At 40.0% G+C, this 23022-nt stretch overlaps 1 protein-coding gene across 1 annotated transcript; it reads right to left on the bottom strand.

Annotated features, from left to right (window-relative positions):
- Nucleotides 1-166: 166 nt before the first annotated feature.
- gtpbp3 (GTP binding protein 3, mitochondrial) lies at nt 167-22174 on the bottom strand. The gene is made up of 11 exons (XM_084723778.1): nt 21788-22174; nt 20240-20511; nt 18940-19026; nt 17755-17837; nt 15867-15986; nt 11556-11628; nt 10419-10562; nt 5656-5821; nt 2886-3016; nt 1797-1983; nt 167-816 (listed from the first exon to the last, which is right to left on the bottom strand). The coding sequence occupies exons 1-11, from the start codon at nt 21844-21846 to the stop codon at nt 585-587; spliced, it is 1554 nt and encodes a 517-aa protein (XP_084579904.1). The 5' UTR covers nt 21847-22174; the 3' UTR covers nt 167-584.
- Between the last annotated feature and the right edge of the window lie 848 nt (nt 22175-23022).

The raw sequence follows: 23022 nt of genomic DNA on the forward strand, positions 1-23022 counted from the left end.
ATTCAGATGATTTGAAAATGAAAATAATTGTTGCATGCAGCCCTAATGTGGAAACACACACACACTGCTATAAAGACACCTGCCCCTCCACCGCCCACCTCTACCCCCCCAGAATAATTCTTCATTGTCCTGCAGTACCAGTAAACATCCAAACTCAGAGCCCATGACCTTGCAGAGGTGTGCAGCTGGCTTTATTTTAAATTTTCTTGGCTGTTCTCTTGCGACCCAAGAGCCCAATATTCACCTATCAAAGACTTTCAGGAACTATTTTTAAATTACGACTCAAGAATTTCCAGACACTTGTCCAGCATATGGGGCCTCTGAGGCACCTGTCATCACGCTCAGACTATTTTCGTCGTGTTAAAAAGCATCTACAGAAAACAAACATTTCTGTGTCTTGGGAGGAGAGTGATCCTGCAGCCAAGAACATGAATTTCTTTCTTTTTACTCTCTCTGTGCCTCGAAGCCCGGCACAGCGCCGAGGCTGTGGCCACACCGACGCTCTGGGAACGCACGAATGCAACCTTCCTCTCTGAACAGGCTGATATAACATGCACCTCATATTTTTACTGATACTCATCCAACTATTTTCCAATGCAGAAGTCTTTGAAGATGATATCCAGGATCTCCTCTGCCCCGACCCGTCCAGTGATCCGCCCCAGGCTGGTGACAGCCAACCGGACGCCCTCTGCGGCCAGAGCCAGGTCGATGTCGCGGTATCGCTGGTACTGAGCCAGCGCCGCAAAACACTGCTGCAGGTGGGCCCTGTGGCGGGCCTGGGTCAGGGTGGGGGCACCAGACAGAGGGTCGCCACACCTAGAGAGGAAGTCAGAGAACAAAATGAAGCAGAACAACCAAACATTATAAACAGCCATTATTTTGGGATTTATTTTGTATTGTTGCTTTACAGAGGGAAACAAAAGAGAACACAAACACAAGGGTGTGAATCAAATTTTTTAAAAATCATTTGCGGCACAAACATTCTGCAGTTTTGTTTGTTTCTTTTTTTTTTTTTTATTTACACACCCCCAAATCCTATTTTGGACAGTTTTGAACATTTTAATGCCTCTCATCGTCATCTAAGATTTGAAAACATCAGATTTTCAGTCAGAGAAGTAAAAGCATCCCTCCTCGGCTGTCCAGCATCACCTGCTCTGCACACTACGCACTCCTTCACACTGTGAATTAAAAATGTTTTTTGACCAAAACACAGTAGATCATTGTCGGAACAGTCGAAAGGCAAATGTTTTTGGTGGCTCAGATTTTGTTTCTGTGGACGATGATGCAAAAGTAGTATGGTGAGTTTGGCAAGAGCAACGCAACGGCCGTTTCTGGTTAAACAAAACTTACTCTTTAAAAGATGTCCTCTCACAGTCACAGTCCTGTCCATAATGCTGTCAGACACTAAGAATAACAATCAGTCAGTGACAAAAACAAGCAAGCATCACCTGCCCTACACGCCCCGCTGGTGCCCTCTGGAGGAAGTGTCTGCGCTTTCCTTTCTATCACATCTCTGCTTCCATCAGTTAGTTTTGTGGTTTGTAGTGATTTAGAAACTTTGTACAGTTCACAGGCTGTCATGCTGTTGCATTGCTCTGTTAGAGAATTAAGAGCTGAAACTTGTTTACCAACCAGTCACTTCACTGTCCCTCATCAGTTATCCACCAGCACGTTGTCACAAGGAACTTTTTAAATAAAGTTCCCGTGGAAGAAATCAATCTTTCTGATATGACGCTTAAATGAGACGCAGTCTTAACTCTTGTGGCTCTGATGCAAAATAAACTGTAGCAACTCACAGAGTCTTGACACAGTTGTGCAGCGCAGTGAGGAAGTCCTGCAGTCCTTCATTAGTGTGACAGGAGATCAGACAAACAGGAGGCAGTCCTGAGACCCGTCGCAGCTCCCTGTCCAGCTTCTGCCTCTGCTCCTGAGGCAACAGGTCAGTTTTATTCAGCACCAGGAGACACCTGTCTGCAGGAAACACTGCGGTGAGAAAGAACAGAAGAAAAACTGTTGATCAATACCAATGACTCAACTATTAGTCCTTCAGGCACAGAGATTCTCTATTTGATTAGTCCTCATGAGTTCAGTGAAGCCTCTGCACACTGCATTATAGCTCAGTTTCTCACCTGGGTTAAGTAGCTCTTTAATTACTCCCATGTTGTTTAATAATGCAGGATGGAGCTGGAAGTGAGTGACTGGTGTCACAATTTCAAGGCATATGTAACACCACTCTAACTCAAATCATCTTCTCATAGTTTTATGCCTCCACCAACCAGTTCCAGTTTACATCCATGTCTGTGTAATACAACTTTAATCAGTAAAGGATCATCAAAGAGTAGGCGTGCATTAAACGGTTTGAAGATCCACCGGATATAAAACTTATAACACAGGCATTTACCAACAATGTGTGATAAAAGCATTTGCAGAGTTTTGGTGAAAGTTTGGCACTCAAGTTTTACACTCATGACAAGAAATGATTCAAGTCCCTTTACAACCACGTGGTTTCTCACAGTATAAATTACAATGAGGCTGAGTTTAATATTTCAGTTGATCGAAGTGAAATATAATCGGTTCATGTTTGAGTCCAAGTGGAAGTTTGTGCCAAATGTAATGAAATTCACTCCAGGCAGTTCTGAGATATCGTGTTCATGAGGATGACCACCAAAATCTCATCAGTTCAAATGTTCTTAAGATACGGTTGCTGCTGGCACCGAGGCATGAAAAGCAGTTTGATGGAAAAATGTGAAATTATTTTTTTCACCCCCACAGTGTAATTTTATCAGGTCCAGTAATAATGCATATTTTCTTTATCGTGCTTGAAGTGCCCTCAGAGTGTGGTTGCAAGCCTACACAGCAGCTGAGGCCCGCTGTGGATGTCATACCTGTCTCCGGCTGCTCCTGGGTGGGCAGGACACTCCTGATGTGTCCCTGAAGGACGGCTGCAGCTTGCTGTGCATCAGAGGGGATATGAGCACAATCCACAACCACCAGGGTCAGATCCGCCTGCTCCACTCTGCAAAAAAGAAAGCAGCTTCAACTTTTGACCTGGAATTATTTATATGATCCCAACAGCTTTTCACCAAGAAGTTTGAATTTTCCAAACCTCTTAAATTCACACTCTTTAGATCAAATGGCTCCAATCTAGACACAGTGGTTTAGCGTACCAATAACAGTAGAGATTTTATATTATATAAGAATATCCAAAATCTAAGATGATATCTAGTCTCATGTTCTAATATTGATATTATATCAATATACCCTCCTGCCCTGACACTTTTAAGTCTGCTAAACCTGTTTTCCATCGTCTGCACTATCTCCAGGTCGTACACCTGTTAGACACCTCAGAGCAGAGGCCTGAGCTCTCTGTTTTCATTCAGAGAACATCACGGTACACCACAGAAACATTATGAATACTGGCAGTGATATCTGTAAACCCTCGTGTTCTTGGTCCAACAGTGAAGTAGTGGCAGCAGCAGCAGCAGCAGCAGCAGCAGCAGCGGCGGATGCTTGTACTAACCACGTCCTTCCTGTAGTGACCCAGGTCACGAGCCTCTGACCTGCTCCCTGCACAGAAAGTTTCCCTTGAACACAAACTGCCCACCCTTCCTATGAGCCACCAGGTCGCCAAAAAACTAAAACAAACACAGAAGGAGTTACAGAATGTTTGTACTGAAAATTGTATTTTTGTAGTCACATGTTCATCTGGACTTTCATTGATGTTTTTCACCTGGTTTTACTGCTGCAGTATGAGTCACTAAACAAATATGACTTTGTATTTTTAATTGAGGCTGGGTTGCACTAACAAGGATTCATTTTTAAACATGATTATATCATTATTTAACTTTAAAATATGTTGCATAAAATTTTATCTTAAAATGAAGAAAGATTGCATTTCAACCTCAGTTCAGTTTCTTTAGTTTAAGTCAACAAAACTGCAACAAAACTTTAAACTCTTCTTTAAAATTTGATCGATTTTGATGATTAACCTTAAAGTTAAGCTTGAGGAGATTTAACTTTTAAAAAAAAATGGCTGCCTTTTGAGATGGACCCTCATTTTTCTTTCACTCCAGTTTATCTGTTAAAACAGTCTGTCAGGCGCAGCGAGTCCCCTTAAATCTTCTGCCACTTACCAAATTTTATTTGTATTGGTCTCAATATGCAGTGATTTAACACCTAACTACTGTGTCAGACTCTTTATCCTCCTGCCAAGAACATAAGTACTTCGGGAAACAACTAACATTTGTCTTTTCTGGTATGAAAATGGTCATATTTTATACTGAATATTTGCTGAGGTTTTGTCTGTCAATCGGCTGTCAGTTATGTCAGCAACACACGCGTCTGTGTGTGTCTGTGTATAAAAGCTGATGAATATTATGTGAGCGTGTCTGCGAGTCCATTCGTCTGGTTTCTATATGGTAAAGCAGTGATGACGAGTGCCGCCATTCTTCCCTGCTGTAAACAGTGGAAGCAGCTGTCAGCGAATGGCCAAATATGTCCATTCTCAACAACCCACATGAAGAATGTCTTAATGGTGAAAACTCTACGACGAGGAAAGGAGCCTCTTCATTATGCAACCTCCTGAGAGTGTTTGTCCCATGTATTTATAACTGTGGCTCAGCAATAATATAAACTCTGGAGGTTACACAGACATTACAAAAATATAACATGTTGTGCAGGGAAAAAGAAGTGACTTATTTCTTCCCTTCTTTGTTTTCAAGTGCATGCTCCAGTGGTCCGCTGGTTAATTTGTTCTGTGTTATACACACGTGAAGCAGCAAGCTAACATGTGCCTTTACACATGCAGTCTACATGGACTATCCTGCAGGTGATATTTGATATTTGATGGCCTCATCGAAATTGTGAAAGCAGGAAAACAAGTTCAATGTGTTTTTTTTAATATTAAACATAAGAGGAGAGAAACAGAAGAGATGCTTTTCTACTTTTTGCACATTTCTATGAGATTTTTAAATATCTTTCAATCTTTTTCCAAGTCTCTGAGCTTTAGAAATATTTTTAACCTGAACTAATATGAGAGTGAGTATGGCTCTTGACTTTATATGATAACCTGCAGCCTATTTAAAGGTGAATTTATGTCATCAACAGTAAAAGAGAGATCTTCCAATATTATTATTATCATCATCATAATGTCGTATACATTTTAATCTTATTTCTATCAGTGTTTGTGTACAAAGTCATGTGTTGTCTGTTTATCACAGACTGTGAATACAGAGCACAGACTGTGTGGGAGTTTTTCTCTTCTTTTCAAGGATTCAAGGTTATGTATCATCATTATACAACACAGGGTTGTGCAACGAAATGATATACTAATATATATATAAAAAACCCCAATGCAGTTATTTTCAAATGCTCTTCCTACACACCTGTCAGCAAGAAACTTAAGGTGTGCATGAGCCTTTAAGATTATTTTTTGGGCATTTTTGCCTTTTTTTATTTGAAAACAACAGCTGAAGATATGACAGGAAAGGGGCTGGAGAGAAGGAGGATAAGACCCAGTAAATGAGCTGCAGGTGGGAGTCAAACTGGCGGCCGCCGCAGAGCGCTGAGAGCCTCAGTATTTGTGGTGTCCTCGTGTGCATGAGCCTTTAACTCTATTTTTAAATATTAAAAATAAAAAAAAATTCCTCCTCCTACCTTTCCCGAGCTCTGCGGACCCCCTCTCTCTCCACCAGGTCCGGACTGTCTCTGAGGCCGGCTGTGTCACTCAAAAGGACAGGGAACCCACCGATGTCCAGCGCCGTCTCTACCACGTCCCTGGTGGTGCCAGCGATGGGAGACACAATTGCTGCAGGTCTCTGGCCTGGATATAAATATGTTAAAGGATAAGGTTGGTAATATTCTATATTTTTATCATTGTCAACAAATCCCACAAAAAGATTAAAATGGTTTGGTCTCCCTCTGTCTGACTTTGTCCGTGTTGGGACATGGTGTAAAAGGTAAATAAAACAGAAATACAATACAAAGACAAAATATTTAAATTAAACTTTGTAAATATGCACTCATCCTGAATTTGTTGCCTTCAAAAGTTCAAAAAAGTTTGTTTACCACCTTTTCTTTTAACAACACTCAAAACATTTGGGAACGGAGGACACTAATCGGTGTATTTTTTCTTTCTCAAGCTCATTTCTTATATTATTCTGTTGTGTTTATGCACATTAACTGACATATTGTAAACGTCAGGAAGTATTTTTCTGTAATAATCAAATACTGTTCTCTAATATCAAACATCTGACTCATCAGTTGCAGTCTCCTTATCAGTCTCATCTGAAAAACACAACAGAGGATATTTTCAGTCATCCTGTCTTTAGTTTTTACTCAGGAACATTGTGGTCTGACCATCTCCCATGTATCCGACGTCAAATAACGATGGCAGCTCATTATTACTTGTCTGTGCCGACTGGGTGTGAACGCAGGCAACGGCGAAGACTAATCAGACCAGGAAACAATAACAGGATCTAATCTGAAGTTTGAAATATCACCTATTATTCTGATAGGAAGCTGTGAGGAGGCCCTGCCAAGAAGCCTCTCTGGGTAGTTTATATGAAGTGACTCTAAATGATTTCAGGATACAATATCCGTCACAAACATACAACCTTACACCATAAACAACGAGGGTTTCATTAGGTCGACATCAAACAAGGACACAGAACTGAAGAAGTGATTTAGAATGAGAAAATGGAATCCTACTATTTTCATTTCATGTGGAAATGATCGTTTATCGATATCATTATACATATTTATTTATTAACAGTTTGTGCCCTAACATATTTAGCTGGACTGCGTCACACAACCGTGGGAACCTGTGAGACATGCGAACTGAGTGAGAGATGGCAGAAAGGAAATGTGGGAAGGTAGCGTGGTGTTCTGCAACTTTTGACTGTTAGATAAAAATACAGCAAGATGTGAAATTTGTGACAAGTGCCACACAGTAACATCTTCAAACATTTAAAACCAACAAACCCTGAAAGTTAGAAGGAGGCTGAACAAAAACAATTATTCATTTTATTATAACTTTATCATAGTATTTCTGTAAATTACTTGACTATTTTTTACACATATTAGCACAAATATTTTCATTTAATTGCAGTCACATTACTAATGAGTGTACTAATTGGAATGTGTCATGTGACGCCATGAAATCTGGATCAGGAAAAGTCAAAATATTGCAATTCATGTGTAACAAGAGCAAAATCTACTGTTCTCATTGTTAGACTAAAATCCAGGACTATGAAGAGATTATTATAATATGCAACACAGATTTCTTTGACCTTCCTGTCTTTCACATGAAAAAAGCTCCTCTAACAGTAACAGGAAACTAAAACAACTTGGAAACTGTAATTGAAAAGGATGCCCTCGAGATAACTGCAGTCACACCAACTACTTATCTGTTGTAAGTAATGCAGAAGGAGTGTTGTTTTAAAACTGCCTGTATGAATTAGTTTTTTATCACCTTAAGCCAATGTTCTGGTTTGATGCAGCATTTTCCCTTTTTCTGAGACAGATTTCTCCAAAGGGAGGAAAAGAATCTAAACTTAAAAAACAGTCTCATCACAAGATCAATAAGTAGCTTAGTGACTGGAGTTCATTCATACATGCAAACTGCTATGAAATGTTGAAATTCGATGATCTACTTCCATTGGACCTGCATGACATGAGGAAATCTGCAATGATCCATAACATTTTTCAAAATTGCAATGACGATATAAAGTATATTGTTATGAACTAATACTGAAGTGTGCATATGTCTTCTGATGTTTCAGCGTTTGTGGTTTGGCTAGTTTTGAATTGTTTGTGCAGTTCTTTATGGTTGTACTGCGGCTGGTGATGGATGTTTGCTGTTCAGTGTGTTTTACAGCGTACCTGTGTTTCTGTGTTGGTGTTGCAGTTGCACAGAACAGTAGCTCTGCAGTTGCCTACACTTCTGCTTTCAGTGATCTACTTTGTCTTAGTCACCCCCTGCCAGTACAAAGCATCTCCACCACCAAGACTCCTGCAGGCTCCTCCTGCTGCAACACATGGTAACTGGATATCATGCTATCCCAGGCTGAACTGCACGGGGATCTCAGAGCAGCACTGGGTCTCAGAGGCGTGGCGTGTCGGCCCACTGATGAGTGCACGCACCTGGTGTCCATCAACCACTCCCCCACCTATGGGTCCAACAGCATCCGCTGTCTTGTGATTATCCTCTGGATGGGAAAAGGATAAGGGAGTAAACCCTGACAGAAAACACAGCTTGGACTCCGTTTGGCAGTTTCATGTTTTTGAAGCATTGTTCTGGCAACTCCTGCAGCCCAACTGATGCCAAATGCATGAGTTCTCTCTTCCTTTGGATCACGCCAGGAAGGCCAGGAGGGGAGCCCTGCTGCCTGGGCAACACAGAGCCTCCATACACCTTGCCCAGGCTTCTTGTTCCCTGGAGAGGAAACTCCAGCAACACTGGGCAGAGGAGGCTCAACATGAGATGACATCCGTTACCGGTTTTAAAGGGCAGGTCCATTATTTATTTATTTTTTTATGTATTTATTTTTTGTTATACCATTCTGTAGATTAGCAGTAGTGTTCATCATGTATTATAATATAATTATTTGGTCTAAGTATGTTTGTTTAGGCATCCCTATACTCTCTGCTGTAACTCTCTTTGACTACTAGCTGCTGTTAGCTCAGTTAGCTGCGGAGCTAGAGGCAACAGGTGAGTGTTTATGTTTCAACAGAACCAGGGTCAGCAGATTTTAAGTGAAGGTGGCCACTCTTACTGACCAGCTACCGGCTGAGTCTGCCTCTCACTGATGGGACTTCAGGGCTTCAGCAGACGCTGTGCTACAACCAAACTCCCAGACACAGGAAACCTATGGTCTGTCAAGACAGTGCTTCTGATCAGTGGGTGTAAAATGTTGTCTCTCCTGTATCCAAAATAAGTCCAAATAGCAGAAATGCTGTTCTTTGTCACCACAAGATCTTTTGTCACATTTTCCTCCCTCCTCTCTCCTTCCTCTGCCATTGTGCTGATGGCTAGCTGAGGTTTCATCTGACTGGCCAAATGGATTGAAGGCATGTCCCATGTACCCATCTGATACTTCAAATGTTACCATGCTGAATGCATGAAGCATGAAGCATGTAAATAAAATGATTTTTAGCATTCACTGCATTTCAGGCACTCTTTTACAGTGTGTTTATCTTGCAGGTTCTTCTATTGCAATGACATTAAAAATCAGATTAATACTCCATCTGCTGAGGAGGACTGTGCCATTTGATAGAAAGCTGCAGAACAGCTAATAATGTTGTTGAGAGACTGTTTTGTGAACAACTTTTGTTACCTTCTTTGATTCCAGAAAAAGAGGAAAGACTTCTGATGAAAATAACAACTCGTACATTTTTTTCATGTGACACTTGAACCCTGATGGTCATTTCATCTCCAGTTCCTCTTAGCAAAGCTTTCTAGGAAAACAAACCCATAAAAGATAACACAATAAAGACCTGGAAACAGCTATCGAAACATTTCAAACTCGGAATGATCTCTTTCTTGTTGCCAATATCAGCAGATCCTTCTTTTCCACCATCTAGTTTACAACGTAGATGGGACGGTTCACATGTGGAAATAAGTGGGTACATGTAGTAACAGTGACTTGTATCTTTCCATCAGCTTCAACAGAGATACAAAATATAATATTTTCAGATTCATTCAAGTCAGAAATTATGTAAAAGTTTGAGAATACAGGGCCATATAGGTTGAATGAATGAAGGGGTTTGTGGCGTCCACCATAACAGCAGAGCGGGAAAAAGAATTGAGTGATCAAACACAAAATGACTTTAATCAGACCCCAGGTTATATTCACAAGTTCCACAAACGCACGTCACTGTATAATACAGTTTAAAATCATACACAGGTTACACTATTTCAAGGAAAAAATGCATAAAATATTGCCTGAGGTCCTTCCTTTGTGTGACTTAGAGGAAGGTAATCTACTTCACAGCTTCGCTCTTCTCTTTCTTGTCAAAGATACTGAATGTTCAGATATTTCCAGGGGTGGGGGGGTGGGGTAGAGAGGGAGAGCCAGTGTTATGCAAGTTCACACTTAAAAAGAGCCGACGAAAAGTTTAGTTCACAGAGATTAAAATGAGTTCACGTGCATTTCCTCCATTTTAAAAAATATTTTAGATAAAACATCCTCCTATCAGGGACACTGGAGTTTAAAAGGGTCTATAATGGCGTCTTAATAAGTGTTACACAATATTTATTTTAATTATTGTCTTCTTCCCCTCCCAAACCACAGCTGACAGCGGTATGATTCAACACTGAAAGATAGGGAGTCATATTTTTATCTTAATCCCTTCATGATATATATATATGTGTGTGTGTGTGTGTGTGTGTGTGTGTGTGTGTGTTTACTGTTTCTTACAGAGTGTGTTCAGGAGGCTACTTTTGCCTGCGTTGGTGGCTCCTGCGATGACCACCTGGACGCCGCTGCGTAGCCGCTCGCCCCTCCTCTCGTCCTTTAGGTGTCGCTCCATCTCTGCTTGCAGACCACACACCGATCTGTCCACTGCGCGTAAGGGGGAGGGGGGGGGTGTTAGGGGGAGACAGAGGAGGGAACAGGACGTGATGGTTACACATTCAACTTCACTTTCATGGCCTTGTAAAAGGAATTTCTGTCCTTTGAAGGAAAAAGGCCAGTCCGCCGGTGTCTGACACCCGTTGTCTGGATGAGAAATGGGTCATGGACCTGTCTCTTTCCGCATGTGACTACAGCGGAAAATGCTTTTGACAATACAGTTCACCAACAATTTGTCATTTTTCTTGAAATATTTAGACGTCTTGAGATTCTTCATTAACTCAAGCACATTAATTCATTGAACTTGGCTTGATGGCTTGAGATAAAACACAAGAGGACTTCAGATACGATATAAAACATGTCATTTGCTGCACGTCTGCAGGTGGACAGAAAGTTTTTATGCCAGCTTTTCTATTTTTGGAAACGAGTCTATATTTGCTTCTCTCAGGCGTGAGCCCACATTCCGTGCCACCAAAACAAACAATAGTTCCCAGGCTTTATTGTGTCAAAGCTTCACAACATCTGAGGCTTCTGAAGAGCTCTTCAGACAGCAGGCGACAGACTCAGGGAGGACATCCCTCACACACACACACACACACACTCAGCCTCACACACACTGAGAACATGGGAAACCTGAGCGCAGAGTTGAACTGTACGCTGCTGCTGACAGCACAATTCCTGAGAGCGACGGGGCAGGGCGGCTTTGAAGGTAAGACGAATGCCTCTACTGTCCCCCCGGCCTTCTCTCCACACTTCCTCAAGGAAATTGACTTTTAAGTTAAGTTAAGTTTGAGGTCTACGGCGTCTCCCTGCAGGGCAGCGAACGTACACGATGGCCAGTTGAAGATCCAAACAGGAAAGGCAGTCGGACTCGTCTCTCCTCAGAGAGACACAGACTCTGACCGCCCTCTCCTCCCTCTGAAAGCCCAGGGGACGACTGTTCTGTTATTTTTTTCCAGCACAGAGGACAAAGTGTGTACCTACCTTGGTTTAAGACCCCGTCCTCGATGAGCTCATCTTCACTGAAGTCTATGAAGGCCTCAACATGAGCCAGACACTGTGCAACACAGAGAGCAAAGAGGAGACGAAATCAGTGTGCATTAGACCAGTTAATTAACACCTATGAAGGACCAAAAGTGTCACAGAAACAGTGATATTATGTTTTATTAATGAAAAACTAATTGTGCAAGGTCCTGAACAGACAAAGTGCAGTTCTGGCAGTGATAGGCATCTTTTTCCAGTTCTTTTCTACTGGCAGTAAGCATTTTGCGTACTGTTAATGCACCCTGGACAGGCCTAGAGGCTAATTAGTGCAGTCCTTGAGATTTCGGTTGGGCTGCTTTCATTTATTTAAGCCGTTTTAAGTTGTTAAGTTAATGTTAGCTCACTTACAACTTAGCTTGTGTATTGCAATCTGTCAGATGTGCTCTGTGTCTGATCAGGGCTGAAACTACAAAGTTATTAATTTGATATTTTAATGGGCAACAAAAAGAGGAAAAATAAAAAGAACTGTCAAATAAATATTAATACATTGATTAATGTTCAAATGCATCATCACCATCCATCAAAAATGCCAAGATTTTCACTTTATAATCATTCTCCACGATGATTTATGAAGCACAAACAAATATTTATCCTAAATGAAAATAATTTAAATTGTTGAAGATTAGCTTCCCATCAATTAATGCATTAATTGTTTCATCATCTCTGTTCCTGCTTTCGTCTCTACAGAAATGGAACTGAATTATACATCAGGTTGTGATTTTGTTTTTTCACCCAGTACATCTATGAATTATGTCATTAATACATTAAGTCATTTTGCTACTTTACATCACATTTTTGAGTCATTTTAATGTTGAAAACAGGGGAAAACCCTCAGTATTTCCACCACAGCAGCGATCAGTATCTTGATTGACACTGCGGAACATAAACACAACAGTTGTAGGTCTATAGCTGCACAAAAACAGGAAGCATGAGATTCCCTTACTTTAATCCATTCATAGAAGTGGGAAGTCAATGGTTAAAAAAACTGCATTGTTTGGGTGTCAAATGGCAGTTTGACCCCCCCATCATACACATGGTATATTTCTGATTAACATGCTTCCCAGAAATCCAAAAAAAAGAGTCACGTTTGAATCGCTTCTAGGAACCATCCTGAAAAAGCAAGCAGCTTAGCAGCGTTTCTCAGGGGAGATCACCTGGAGCGACCGGTCAGATCTGGTGCCAAAGTGTGGAAAGATCATTGGTCTATATTCTCCAAAACAGTTCTCAGTGAAGGAGGGGTTTGGCTCGCATCCAGTAAGCTGAAGTGTTCATCTGCGGTCAGTGACCTGCTTTTCTGAACAGCCTCAAACTTATATACAAGTCCTGCAGTCTGCAGCCATTATAATTATGGTAGAAATAACTCATTTTGATTTGCATGTCACTAAGAATATTTAAATGAAGGTTCCAATCAAGGTAGACAATCACAGTGACGTACAAACAAAGGAGCATGTCAACTTACAACAGTTAAGATAACCTTGATTTGCTGCTTAAAGGGATAGTTCAAACATCGAAAAGCCCCTAATTAAAAACATAGATTTTTTTTCCCTGGCCTGTAGTTGCAGGGTTTTGGAGATATCGTCTGTAGAGATGTCTGTCTTCTCTCCAGTATAATGAGACTAGATGTGGTGCTCAAAGCGCCAAAAAAATACATTTGAATCATGTCTCACTTTCTTTCTGCAGTAGAATCTGACAGACAAAGAAAGTACAAAGTAGTTCCTTTGTAGTCATCAATATTTTGATTGACTATGTCATAATTAGAGTGTGAATTTTTGAATTATGGCCAAAAAGGTATTTTCTGAGGTGAACATTTGTTCCAACTTTGAAGAAATGCCCTCAAGGCGTTCTTGACATATCACATAGAAAATCTTGCAACTCAGCGCTTCAGTACGTTTGTTCTATTCTTCCTCCAGTCTAATTTATCTTAACGTCGAGACACATTCAACTGTCTGACCCTTATTTAAACACACTACACGGCACACAGGATACTGTATAGATAAGAAACACAATACGGCTGCACAGAATATTTCATTCTCCTTTATTGTGTGCCTGTCTGAAGTGACAGACATACAGCTGCTGTGCTCAGTAAACACAGACAATACGAAGCCAGATGTTCTGAGGTGGAAAAAAAACATTAAATCCACCTGAGCGAAGATGGAACAACAGTACGGGCGGTGCTTTTTTTTTTTTTTTTTTTTTTTAAGAACTTGTTCTTAGAAAGTCAAAAATCAAAAATAGAGATGTGCCCTTGAATGCTTTCTTTTCCTCAGGAAAGTCCACATTAACAGCTCGCCGATGTCCCTCAGCAGCATAAACTCGGTTCTTGAGCCAAAGCAGAGCAAATTTACACACTTGTTTATATTCACAACACTTTTCTAAAGAGCGAGGACCAGAAGAAATGTTGTGGTCACCGACCTGATACCTCCACCCACTTATTACTCATTACATGATAGTAATTATGGCATGTAAGTCATAATAAATTAAATTTGATCCTCCAGCACATCAGAATGTCTGTGAATCAATTATAGCAGAAACACTGCTGGGAAATACACTTTTAAATAAGTTAAACAACTATATTACAGCTACAATCTACAACTGTATCATATCATTAAATATACAATCAGTCACATTACAATCCCAATTTTTTTATGTTTATTATGTTTTTACACGCAAATAAATGCTCATTATAAATTTGATCCCATGGACGGGGCAAGGTTCACCACTTTATGAAACGTGATTAGATGAAGGACGTGACAACACGGGCTCAGGAACACTTTGTTAAACTGTAGTCAGTAAACAGAGTTTGTTTGTATTTTGATTCTCAGTATGAAACAGAAACTCATGTACTGCACGTACTACAGCAGCAGGAAAACAGGAAGCCTCATATTCCCATAAGTTTAGCCATTAGCGGCGTGTTGCAAAAGCAGCTGCAGAGATACAAAAAAAATAAAAAGAAGTGTTGGGTGTGAAACTAGTGAGGCCTGACCTACCGCACAGTACAGACAGCTTCTTTCCAAAACACTGTTTTCTGGGAAACGTCAGACATGAAGATGGAGTATGTCTCTCCGGGGACAACTTATGGGGTTTGGCTTGTTTGTGCTGGCAAACTAAGGATAGATAGATAGATAGAAGGAGGAATTGTTCACCTGTCAACTTTTGTCTGGCTGCGTATGAGTCACTGTGAGGTCCGAAGGTGGCTGACGTCCAGTCATGTTGAAGGCCAAAGCAAATTAGGGCTGATATCAGCAAGTACAGAGTGTGAGGAAGAGAGACGTGCAGTCTTCCAACATCCAAACTGATCATTGTGTTGGAGTGTAGAAACTTCAGGACACACAGGTTTCTGATACTACTGGTCCATGTTGGCCTGACTTGGGCCTGTCACAGATATACTGGATCAGCTTATACGGATATGAAAACTTTTTTTTTTACAGAACATTTAATGCAGAAAACAATGCCTGAGGTGATTTAAGTTATTTGTGAGAGCAGCCTTCTGAGTACCTTTGCAGTCACATTGGTGCAAAAAGAAAAGGTCTATTTTCATTCCAGCTCAATAATTCACAATATCAGCTAATCTGTGAATTTTTTCCCCCTTTAAAATTGGTATCGGTTTCAAATATCGGTCAAGTTTTATACTACAGCAAGGATGAATTCCTTTAAAGCTGGTCTATCGGCAGAAAATTGCAGAAATAAGTATGTATGTTATAGAAGTATGTTTTCATTAGCGTGTAATCACCTGAAAATAAAAATCATTGTGTGTTTGTTACGTCAGAATGAGTCCTTTATATCTACAGACAGAGCAGGTCTTTTTTTTTGTACAGGCAGGAAAAGGTCAACTTCACACCTTGTAGCATCAGAAACAAAGAAGAATCAACATAGTACACCTTCAGCTCAGGCCACACACCTACACCTTTAAAGGGACAGTTTACCCCAAAATCAAAACTTCATATTTTCTCTCTGACTTGCTGCTACTTATCCATCTAGATAGTTTTGGTTGCAGAGTTTTGGAGATATCTGCCTTCTCTCCAGTATAATAAGACTAGACGGTACTCTGCCTGTGGTGCTCAAAGTACTGAGGAACATACATTTCCAAAATTTAAAATTGGTGTCTCTTTTGAGCTGTTTGATAGAGGAATTACTTTTTTTCTACAGCAGAATCTCCCAGAAACACTTTCTTTTCTGTCTGTACGTCACCTTACCTTTAATAGATGAAACCACTGTCTGCACCACCAATATGTCTGTACTCTGTTGACCTACCCGTTTCAGTCTGCGGGTCCAGTCCTCATAAAGGCGTCCCAGTTCTCCTGACATCTGCCTGAGAGCCTGTCTCCTCTGAGCCTCCGTCTCAGCATGGATCAGATCCCCGAGACCCTCCACCTTCAAACAGCATTACAACAATATATCAGCCATACATTTTCATTATTGGAACATGTACATATATTTATATATTTATATTACACTAATGCTTTCATTCTGACTAACTGTATGACACAAATATTTTCCCCCTCTTACTGTACATGTATGATGTGTTTTCTACAGAGCAGGTTATACAGTTTTATGTGATGCTGTATGTAAGACATAAGATAAACTGTCACTGTGCCTCACTACTGTTCACAGAGTGGTCTTGGTGCTGCAGCTGTGATGTCCAAGACAAAGTCTTCACAGGGACAATAAAAGTTCATCTTAATTCCTATTCACATGGGACAAGTGTTACCTGGAGACCTTTAGTAGTTTGTAATAATTGTGAAGGTTGTTTATGATCTTAACCCTCCTGTGAATCTGCCATGTGCGTAATTTGTCAAGTAAAAATTTCACAGTAAAATACTGTATTTAGCCAAACACAGAGGTCCTGTGTTAATACTAGTCCTGTGTGAACTGTCCTCTCTGCAATTTGGAGTTGTAATTTTTGAAACACCTGTTTTCTGTGGCCACACAGCTGAATAAGTACGGAGTACAGGAATGTTTTTAAAATGCATTGTTTCTGTTAAATAAACCAATTAATAAAAAAGAGCTACAAATGTGTATTCATGCTTGTGACACATGCAGAGATTGGTCAAAACAACTCTGAACTACAGCTGCTGCACAGCGATGTGCAGGCATTTGGAGGAGGAAGGGGAGGATGAAGAGGAGGAAGGAGAGAAAAGAAAGAGGCAAATGATGTGAATGACTATTTAAAACTTCTAAAATTAAAAATATATTTGAAATCGTTTGTCTCAAATCCTCAAAATGAAAAAAGGTCGAGTAAGAATTAGCATGTCACTTCAACATCACTCAGGCCGCAAACTCTCAACCTCTGACTCCAAGTGCCTGTCATAACCTGTCATAATCCTGCTGACAAAACACAGACGGCTTCACATCGTGACTCCGGCAATCAGCAGGGCTGCGCAGCGACGGGTCAGGGCCTGGAAGCCCTGCTGCTCCGCCCCTAATAACAAGACTAACTATATTAATGGCTGCTGAATAACAGACGCTCACTTCTGAAATGAAATAGACTTCACTTATCCCGTGTAAATGTGCCGCATGAAACACAGACATGGCGCGGTAATTTCTGAATCACATGAGGTCCCCTGGTAATAATAAATAATAAGCAACAAAAACACAACACTCCTTATTTTCCGTGTTCTAATAAAAACATTTGTATGAATATTATATTCTATTTCTACCAACAGATCCTCCTAAACTTTACGCAGTTAACCTTTCAGAGGCATGATGAATTATAAACACATTTGCAGTTACATTTGCATATTCACGTCCTTGACAAGTAAATAAATAAAATAAATACTAAGTTTAGTGTATATCGCGAAACTTTATACTCTGAATTCTGTTTATATGCTGTAAACAGAAAACACAAAGCAGCCCATTATTAACACTTAAGGCTCCATACTTGACTGCTTTTTAGAGAAAAATCACCACAGAAACCCAGTAGGTTTATTCATGCAGAAATATTTGACAGCTCAATGACAGAAGTGCACAAAGGGCAAAATATGTAAAAGGGGAATTTTTCCACTGTTGACATTTCACGAACTTGAAATCCTTGTTCATTTCCGACCCTCTTTATTCCACATTTACCCTGTAAAATGACTCTGAAAAGCTCTTAATATGCAGATCTGTCTCAGTGCAGTGCTACATGCTGCTGTTGACCCACCTCTGTTAAACCCAGTTTCCCTGCTTGAAAGGCTCTCCGCGTGAACTCTCCAGCTTCAGCGGGCCTCATGCCAGGCACGCTTCCTGAGAAACACACACACAAAGAAGAGACACACACACAGCAAACAAACGTGAAGAAACGCTTGAGGCACGAGGTGAGCATGCATCATGCACGCAACACACACACACACACACACACACACACACACACACACACACACACACACACAGAGACGCAGAGGAGGATCAAACGCGGGGTCAACGTGTCACTCAGGGTTCACTCTGGAGTAAAAACAGACACGACTGCACAGGTTAAAGAGGTGATGTTTTTGTTGTTTTCACAACCATTTTTTAAGTGTCATCAGGACGAGACAACAGTGAGAACAAAAGGTCATGATCTGTAAACTGGAGGAAAATATTCTGCTTTACATTCAACCAGCAGCTCATCATCTTCACATAACTGTCGCTGCCTTTTTTAAATAATAATGTGGTAATGTCTTCTACAGCACTGTGATGTTTTTTTTCCAATCAAACAATCTCTGATTAATGATAATCTCACATTAACTGGTGACAAACCTTCATTTACATTTGATTTATACAACACTGCCCTCTGGAAGGCCAGCGGGTGAACTGCAGTAAAATATCACTCGTCAGTCACCGGAGGATTGTCACGCCTGCCAAAGCAAATATTCTAAGTATCTTAGAAACAGGAATACATTCATCACTTTTCTCTTTTAAGTCACAGTGATGGACAGCCGCATGACTCCACCAGTTACTCTGTTTAGATTTCTTATGCAGGCTTAAGAAGACACACAGACCATAAACACCCTGCAAAGTAGGCCTGGAAAATATATCAATATTATATTAATATAGTGACATGAGACTATATATCATAGACATATGTATAAAGTAGGATATCAGTATTTGGTGATACAGCATAAGTGTTGTCTTTTCCTGCTTTTAAAGGCTGCATATACAAATGTCAATTAGATCGTAATCTGAATGAGCTCACCATGAGAGATTTTCACTGTATCTGGTCAAAAATACTGTGATATTTAATTCTGTTCATATCAACCAGCCCTGCTGCAAAGTGACGCTGCATCACATGAAAGTCTTTGTGTGTTATTCTGCATTATATCAAGTTGTGTAGCACTGCATCATACTCATAATGACATGTGTCTGTTACCTAGAGCCTGTAAGACAGCAGTGACGACAGCAGGACCTCCGTGGATGTGGAACTCCGCACTGTCCTCTCCTGTGAAACTGTGAGGAGCTGAAGACACGAACACACGAGAGACAACAACACGGTCTGCATTTCCGTCGGTCATTTAAACGTGACAAATGTTTAGGAATACCTTCATTAAAGGCTGCTACAAGTGGATGATCCTGGTAGAACTTAAGATATTCACAAGACTCAGTTCTGTGGTGAGATTAAAGCAGCTTCAGTTTGTAGGTTAGTGAGTCTAAATGTCAGTGAGAGAAAACAGTGACGGATTTTCCTGCAGCAGACGTTCATGCTGCACTGATCTCGGGATTTTGCTGTAAAAGTACTACAGTTTTGGGGGGATGCAATCTCTCTCTCACAAACAGATTTTTTTGCATGTTTTAGCCCATTTGCTACTAATCCACCTCCAATCACTAACAATCACTTATTTAATTTACTCCCTGGATTCAGATCTAAGCCTCCAGTCCCACATTATCAAGGTAATGAAAACATAATTTTTCCACCTTAGAAACTCAGCTAAAGTACAACCATTTATAAATCACAAAGATGCTGAAAAGACCTCCTGTAACATTCAGAGCCAAATTTTAAGGTCCCTCTACTTACATACAAACCCCTTAATGAGCTCAGACCAAGCTAAATTTCTAACTCCCTTGTTCCTTACTTGCCTTCGAGAACTCTGAGATCATCTGCTGCTGGTTTATTAGAAGTTCCCAGAAACAGCCAAAAGGAAAATTGTGGATGTAGCCTTTGTCAGTCATGCCCCAAAGCTCTGGAGCAGACTACCTCGTTAAGGAGTCTTAAAATAAAGTTTAAAAGTTATCTCTTCACCTTTAGCCTTTAACTAGCTATGACTTTCCTGATACAGGCCTGAGAGTCTATTGTTTCTATATTCTATATTCTTTTTTAAGTTCAGTTTTATTATCATTATTCAGTGGGTTTTATTTCCATCTTATGTTTTACATTCTATGCATTCTTCTTTCATCCTCATTTCATCTTACTCTTGAGACAGGTAATATTGAATATTCATGTTTTCTCTTAGCACAAAATGTCTGATGCAAGACAAATTCTCTCTGCATTAGCATTATCTCACATTGTATTGCATAATATTGTCTATTGTTGATAAAAAAAAAAAGGAGAAGTGAAGCAGCCTATGGTGTGTAAAAAAACAGATCTGTACATCCACATTAAAAAAATACAGAAATGTGAAGAAGAAATGATAAAAAGAAAACGCATGGTGTGTGTATGGTCCAAGAGAACAGACCTGGGAACCAGAGGACAAGTCCGCGGTCCAGCACTTCTTTGGACTGAGGGTCTGTGATGCTGCGTAACATAGCGGCGCGTGGAGGAGGCAGACTCCGCGTGAGCCCGGTCATACACCTCAGAGCCGTGGCTGAGGCTGGACCGCTGACTCGCACCACAGCCACCCCACACCTGCCATGGCCTGATGATAACGCAAAGATGGTCTCAGCATCAGCCAGTCCAACTGGGAGTCCATCGCAGGTGGACAGGAATCTGCAGGCTGGACTTCCTCTGCTGGGAATAAGCAAACAGTAAAACACACCGTAACTTAGTCTAATAAATATGGCATGTTATAAATCACATCATACAGACACAAACCTGCAAACCACAAACCCTTCAACAGACAAAAAGGCAAATAAAAGACTGACATACAAATAAATAATACTAATGGATAAATAATCAGAATGGAGTGCAAGAACAAATATAAAGCTTTGTATTTGCAAAGGGAAAATAGGGAAGAGAAAGTATTAAATGTGTGCCAAGAAAAAAAAACCTTAAGGAGTTTAAAAGTCAAATGAGTGGGAAAAATAAATTAAAAAAAGTGTGTTTTTAATCATTTGATTAGATGAAAATTAAAAAGCTTTTCTCTCTTTTTATCAACTGATTGAGGGTTAAACGATAAGTATAAAGCTTTTTATTTCCTTTTATGGGATCATTTCACCTCAGCAGACGTTTTCAACAAAAAACTGCCCATGAATGTAAACTTACATCAATCTGATCTCTGGGTTATTGGTTAAAAATAAATGGGAAAAATGTGCTAACATAGGTATGCTGTTAACTAGCATACCTGAATTTATCATGGCTGCACCTTTCTGGTTTGTCTTGACAAACAGTTTTGTTAGAAAAGTATCATATTTAACTAAATTTCAACATAAAATGACTTTTAACTCATTTCAGATAATTAAAAATCTGATTATAGTTGTCATTCTGCAAAAATGAAAACAGACGTTTTCTTTGAACACATACATGCATCCAAAATAATTTGAACCATATACAAAAAAAAATCTTACAACATTATTAGATACTACAGCAGTAATCTGATTACTGTGAAAAGTGCCTTTATTTAAAAGAGTGGGTTAATATGACTTATATTTTCAGTATTACGATTGCCCTCAACCACTGCTCCCACCAACGGGGCAATGGTAACGTTCTTGCATCAAATTTAATATTAGTCTTGTCCTCATTAGTAAAAAGTATTAATTGTATAATTAACTGGTGCACATATGTTTCTTATATCAATAGAGGACTAGTGTATTTCAAGTGGGAGTCTGAGTTATGAAGGGAAATCTACAAAATGTTACTACTGCCCCCAGTCTCCCCTACTCAGCTATATATTTGACTCGTCATCACGAGTCTTTTACTCCCTCTTGACGGAATGGAGGCTCCACAAACAAAGATAAAATAAATTTTGAATATGTAAATAACAAGATTTCACTCTTCTATAAATAACAACACAGTCAAAGACAGCAGCAAAAAAAACTCAAATCGAGCCTTAAGTCTGGTAACAAACCTTGTTCTGAACGTGTGGACAGCAGCTCTCCACATCCCGTGATAAACGGAGGACAGCATGACTGTTTTAACACACTAATAATAATAATGATAATAATGATAGCAATAACTGATAACGTTACCAAACGTGTCATGTACTTGCTGTTTCTCTTGTGGATGATTTTGGAGACTGACATTGCAAAACCTGCTCTGTCCTTGTCAAAATCATTACGTTTCCTTTATTTCACTGTAAGCTAACGCTGAAATAACTAGTGACTGTACCGTTAGCCGGTAACATGTATCCATAACCGTTTCTTTATTCTTTAAAGTTTCTTTGACAAACTCCTGTCACTGATATTCCTCCACTTCATCCATGCTCCAGCTAACGTTTACATTTACCACGATGAGTCTGTTGCTCCGTCTCTTGATTGTGATTGGTCTGCCTTGTCTACGTCGGTGGCAGATTCTACAATCCTATTTGTTCAAGACCTGTCAATCAGAAGTAAGTCCCGCCCACTGTGCACCATTAAATTCGGTCCGTGTAGCTACCGCTGCTCATCGCTGACCTCTCTCATGTTATCTATGTGCTGCCTGTGTGTTAGTTGTAAGAGGCTATATAGATAGTTTTGTTTGGTAAAAGCCCTGAACTGTTTAAAGTGACTTTCATTTATTTTCTGTATTCTGTTTACACACACACACACACACACACACACACACACACACACACACACACACACACACACACACACAAAAGCCTCAACGATCAACTATCTTTCTGGCTCTACAGATTCTACCTTGAATATTTCAGTGTCATTGTTAACTACACTGTACATTTTGGTTTTTATTATGGCTTTATCATATTATATATAATATTTAAAGGGAAAATGATGCGCTATTTGTGTGAATGTCTTGTCAATGTTGATGTTCAATGTTGTCAATTAAAGCACAAAATTCCTCAGTGCAGTATATTGACCAAGAAAGCTCAGTTCTTTGGCAAAATTCTGCAAAATTTTGTTGCCAGTTCAGTGGTGCCACTGTGTTAAAGCTAAACTACACATTATTTCTGACTGATGATAAAGGGCAACATGGGTGCAGGCATCAAATGCTTTTTGGTCAATATAGCACATACTGTTGAATTTAATGCTTCAGTTGACTTCATTTACTGTCATCTGGACTGGATGTCCAAATGAAAAGTGCAGAAATTTGTCTTTAAATGCACAATAATGCATCGTGGACTATTCAACTGAAGGACTGTCT

The sequence above is a fragment of the Lutjanus erythropterus genome, chromosome 7 (genome assembly GCF_056507025.1).
Source record: "Lutjanus erythropterus isolate fLutEry1 chromosome 7, fLutEry1.hap2, whole genome shotgun sequence".
Taxonomy (NCBI): domain Eukaryota; kingdom Metazoa; phylum Chordata; class Actinopteri; order Lutjaniformes; family Lutjanidae; genus Lutjanus; species Lutjanus erythropterus.

Coding starts and splice junctions, on each gene's coding strand:
- gtpbp3 (XM_084723778.1), bottom strand. CDS start 21,846: ATGCTGTCCTCCGTTTATCACGGGATGTGGAGAGCTGCTGTCCACACG. Junction 19,027..20,239: donor ACTTGTCCTCTGGTTCCCAG/GTCTGTTCTCTT, acceptor TCGTGTCTTCAG/CTCCTCACAGTTTCACAGGA. Junction 11,629..15,866: donor GGACCCGCAGACTGAAACGG/GTAGGTCAACAG, acceptor TGTGTTGCACAG/TGTCTGGCTCATGTTGAGGC.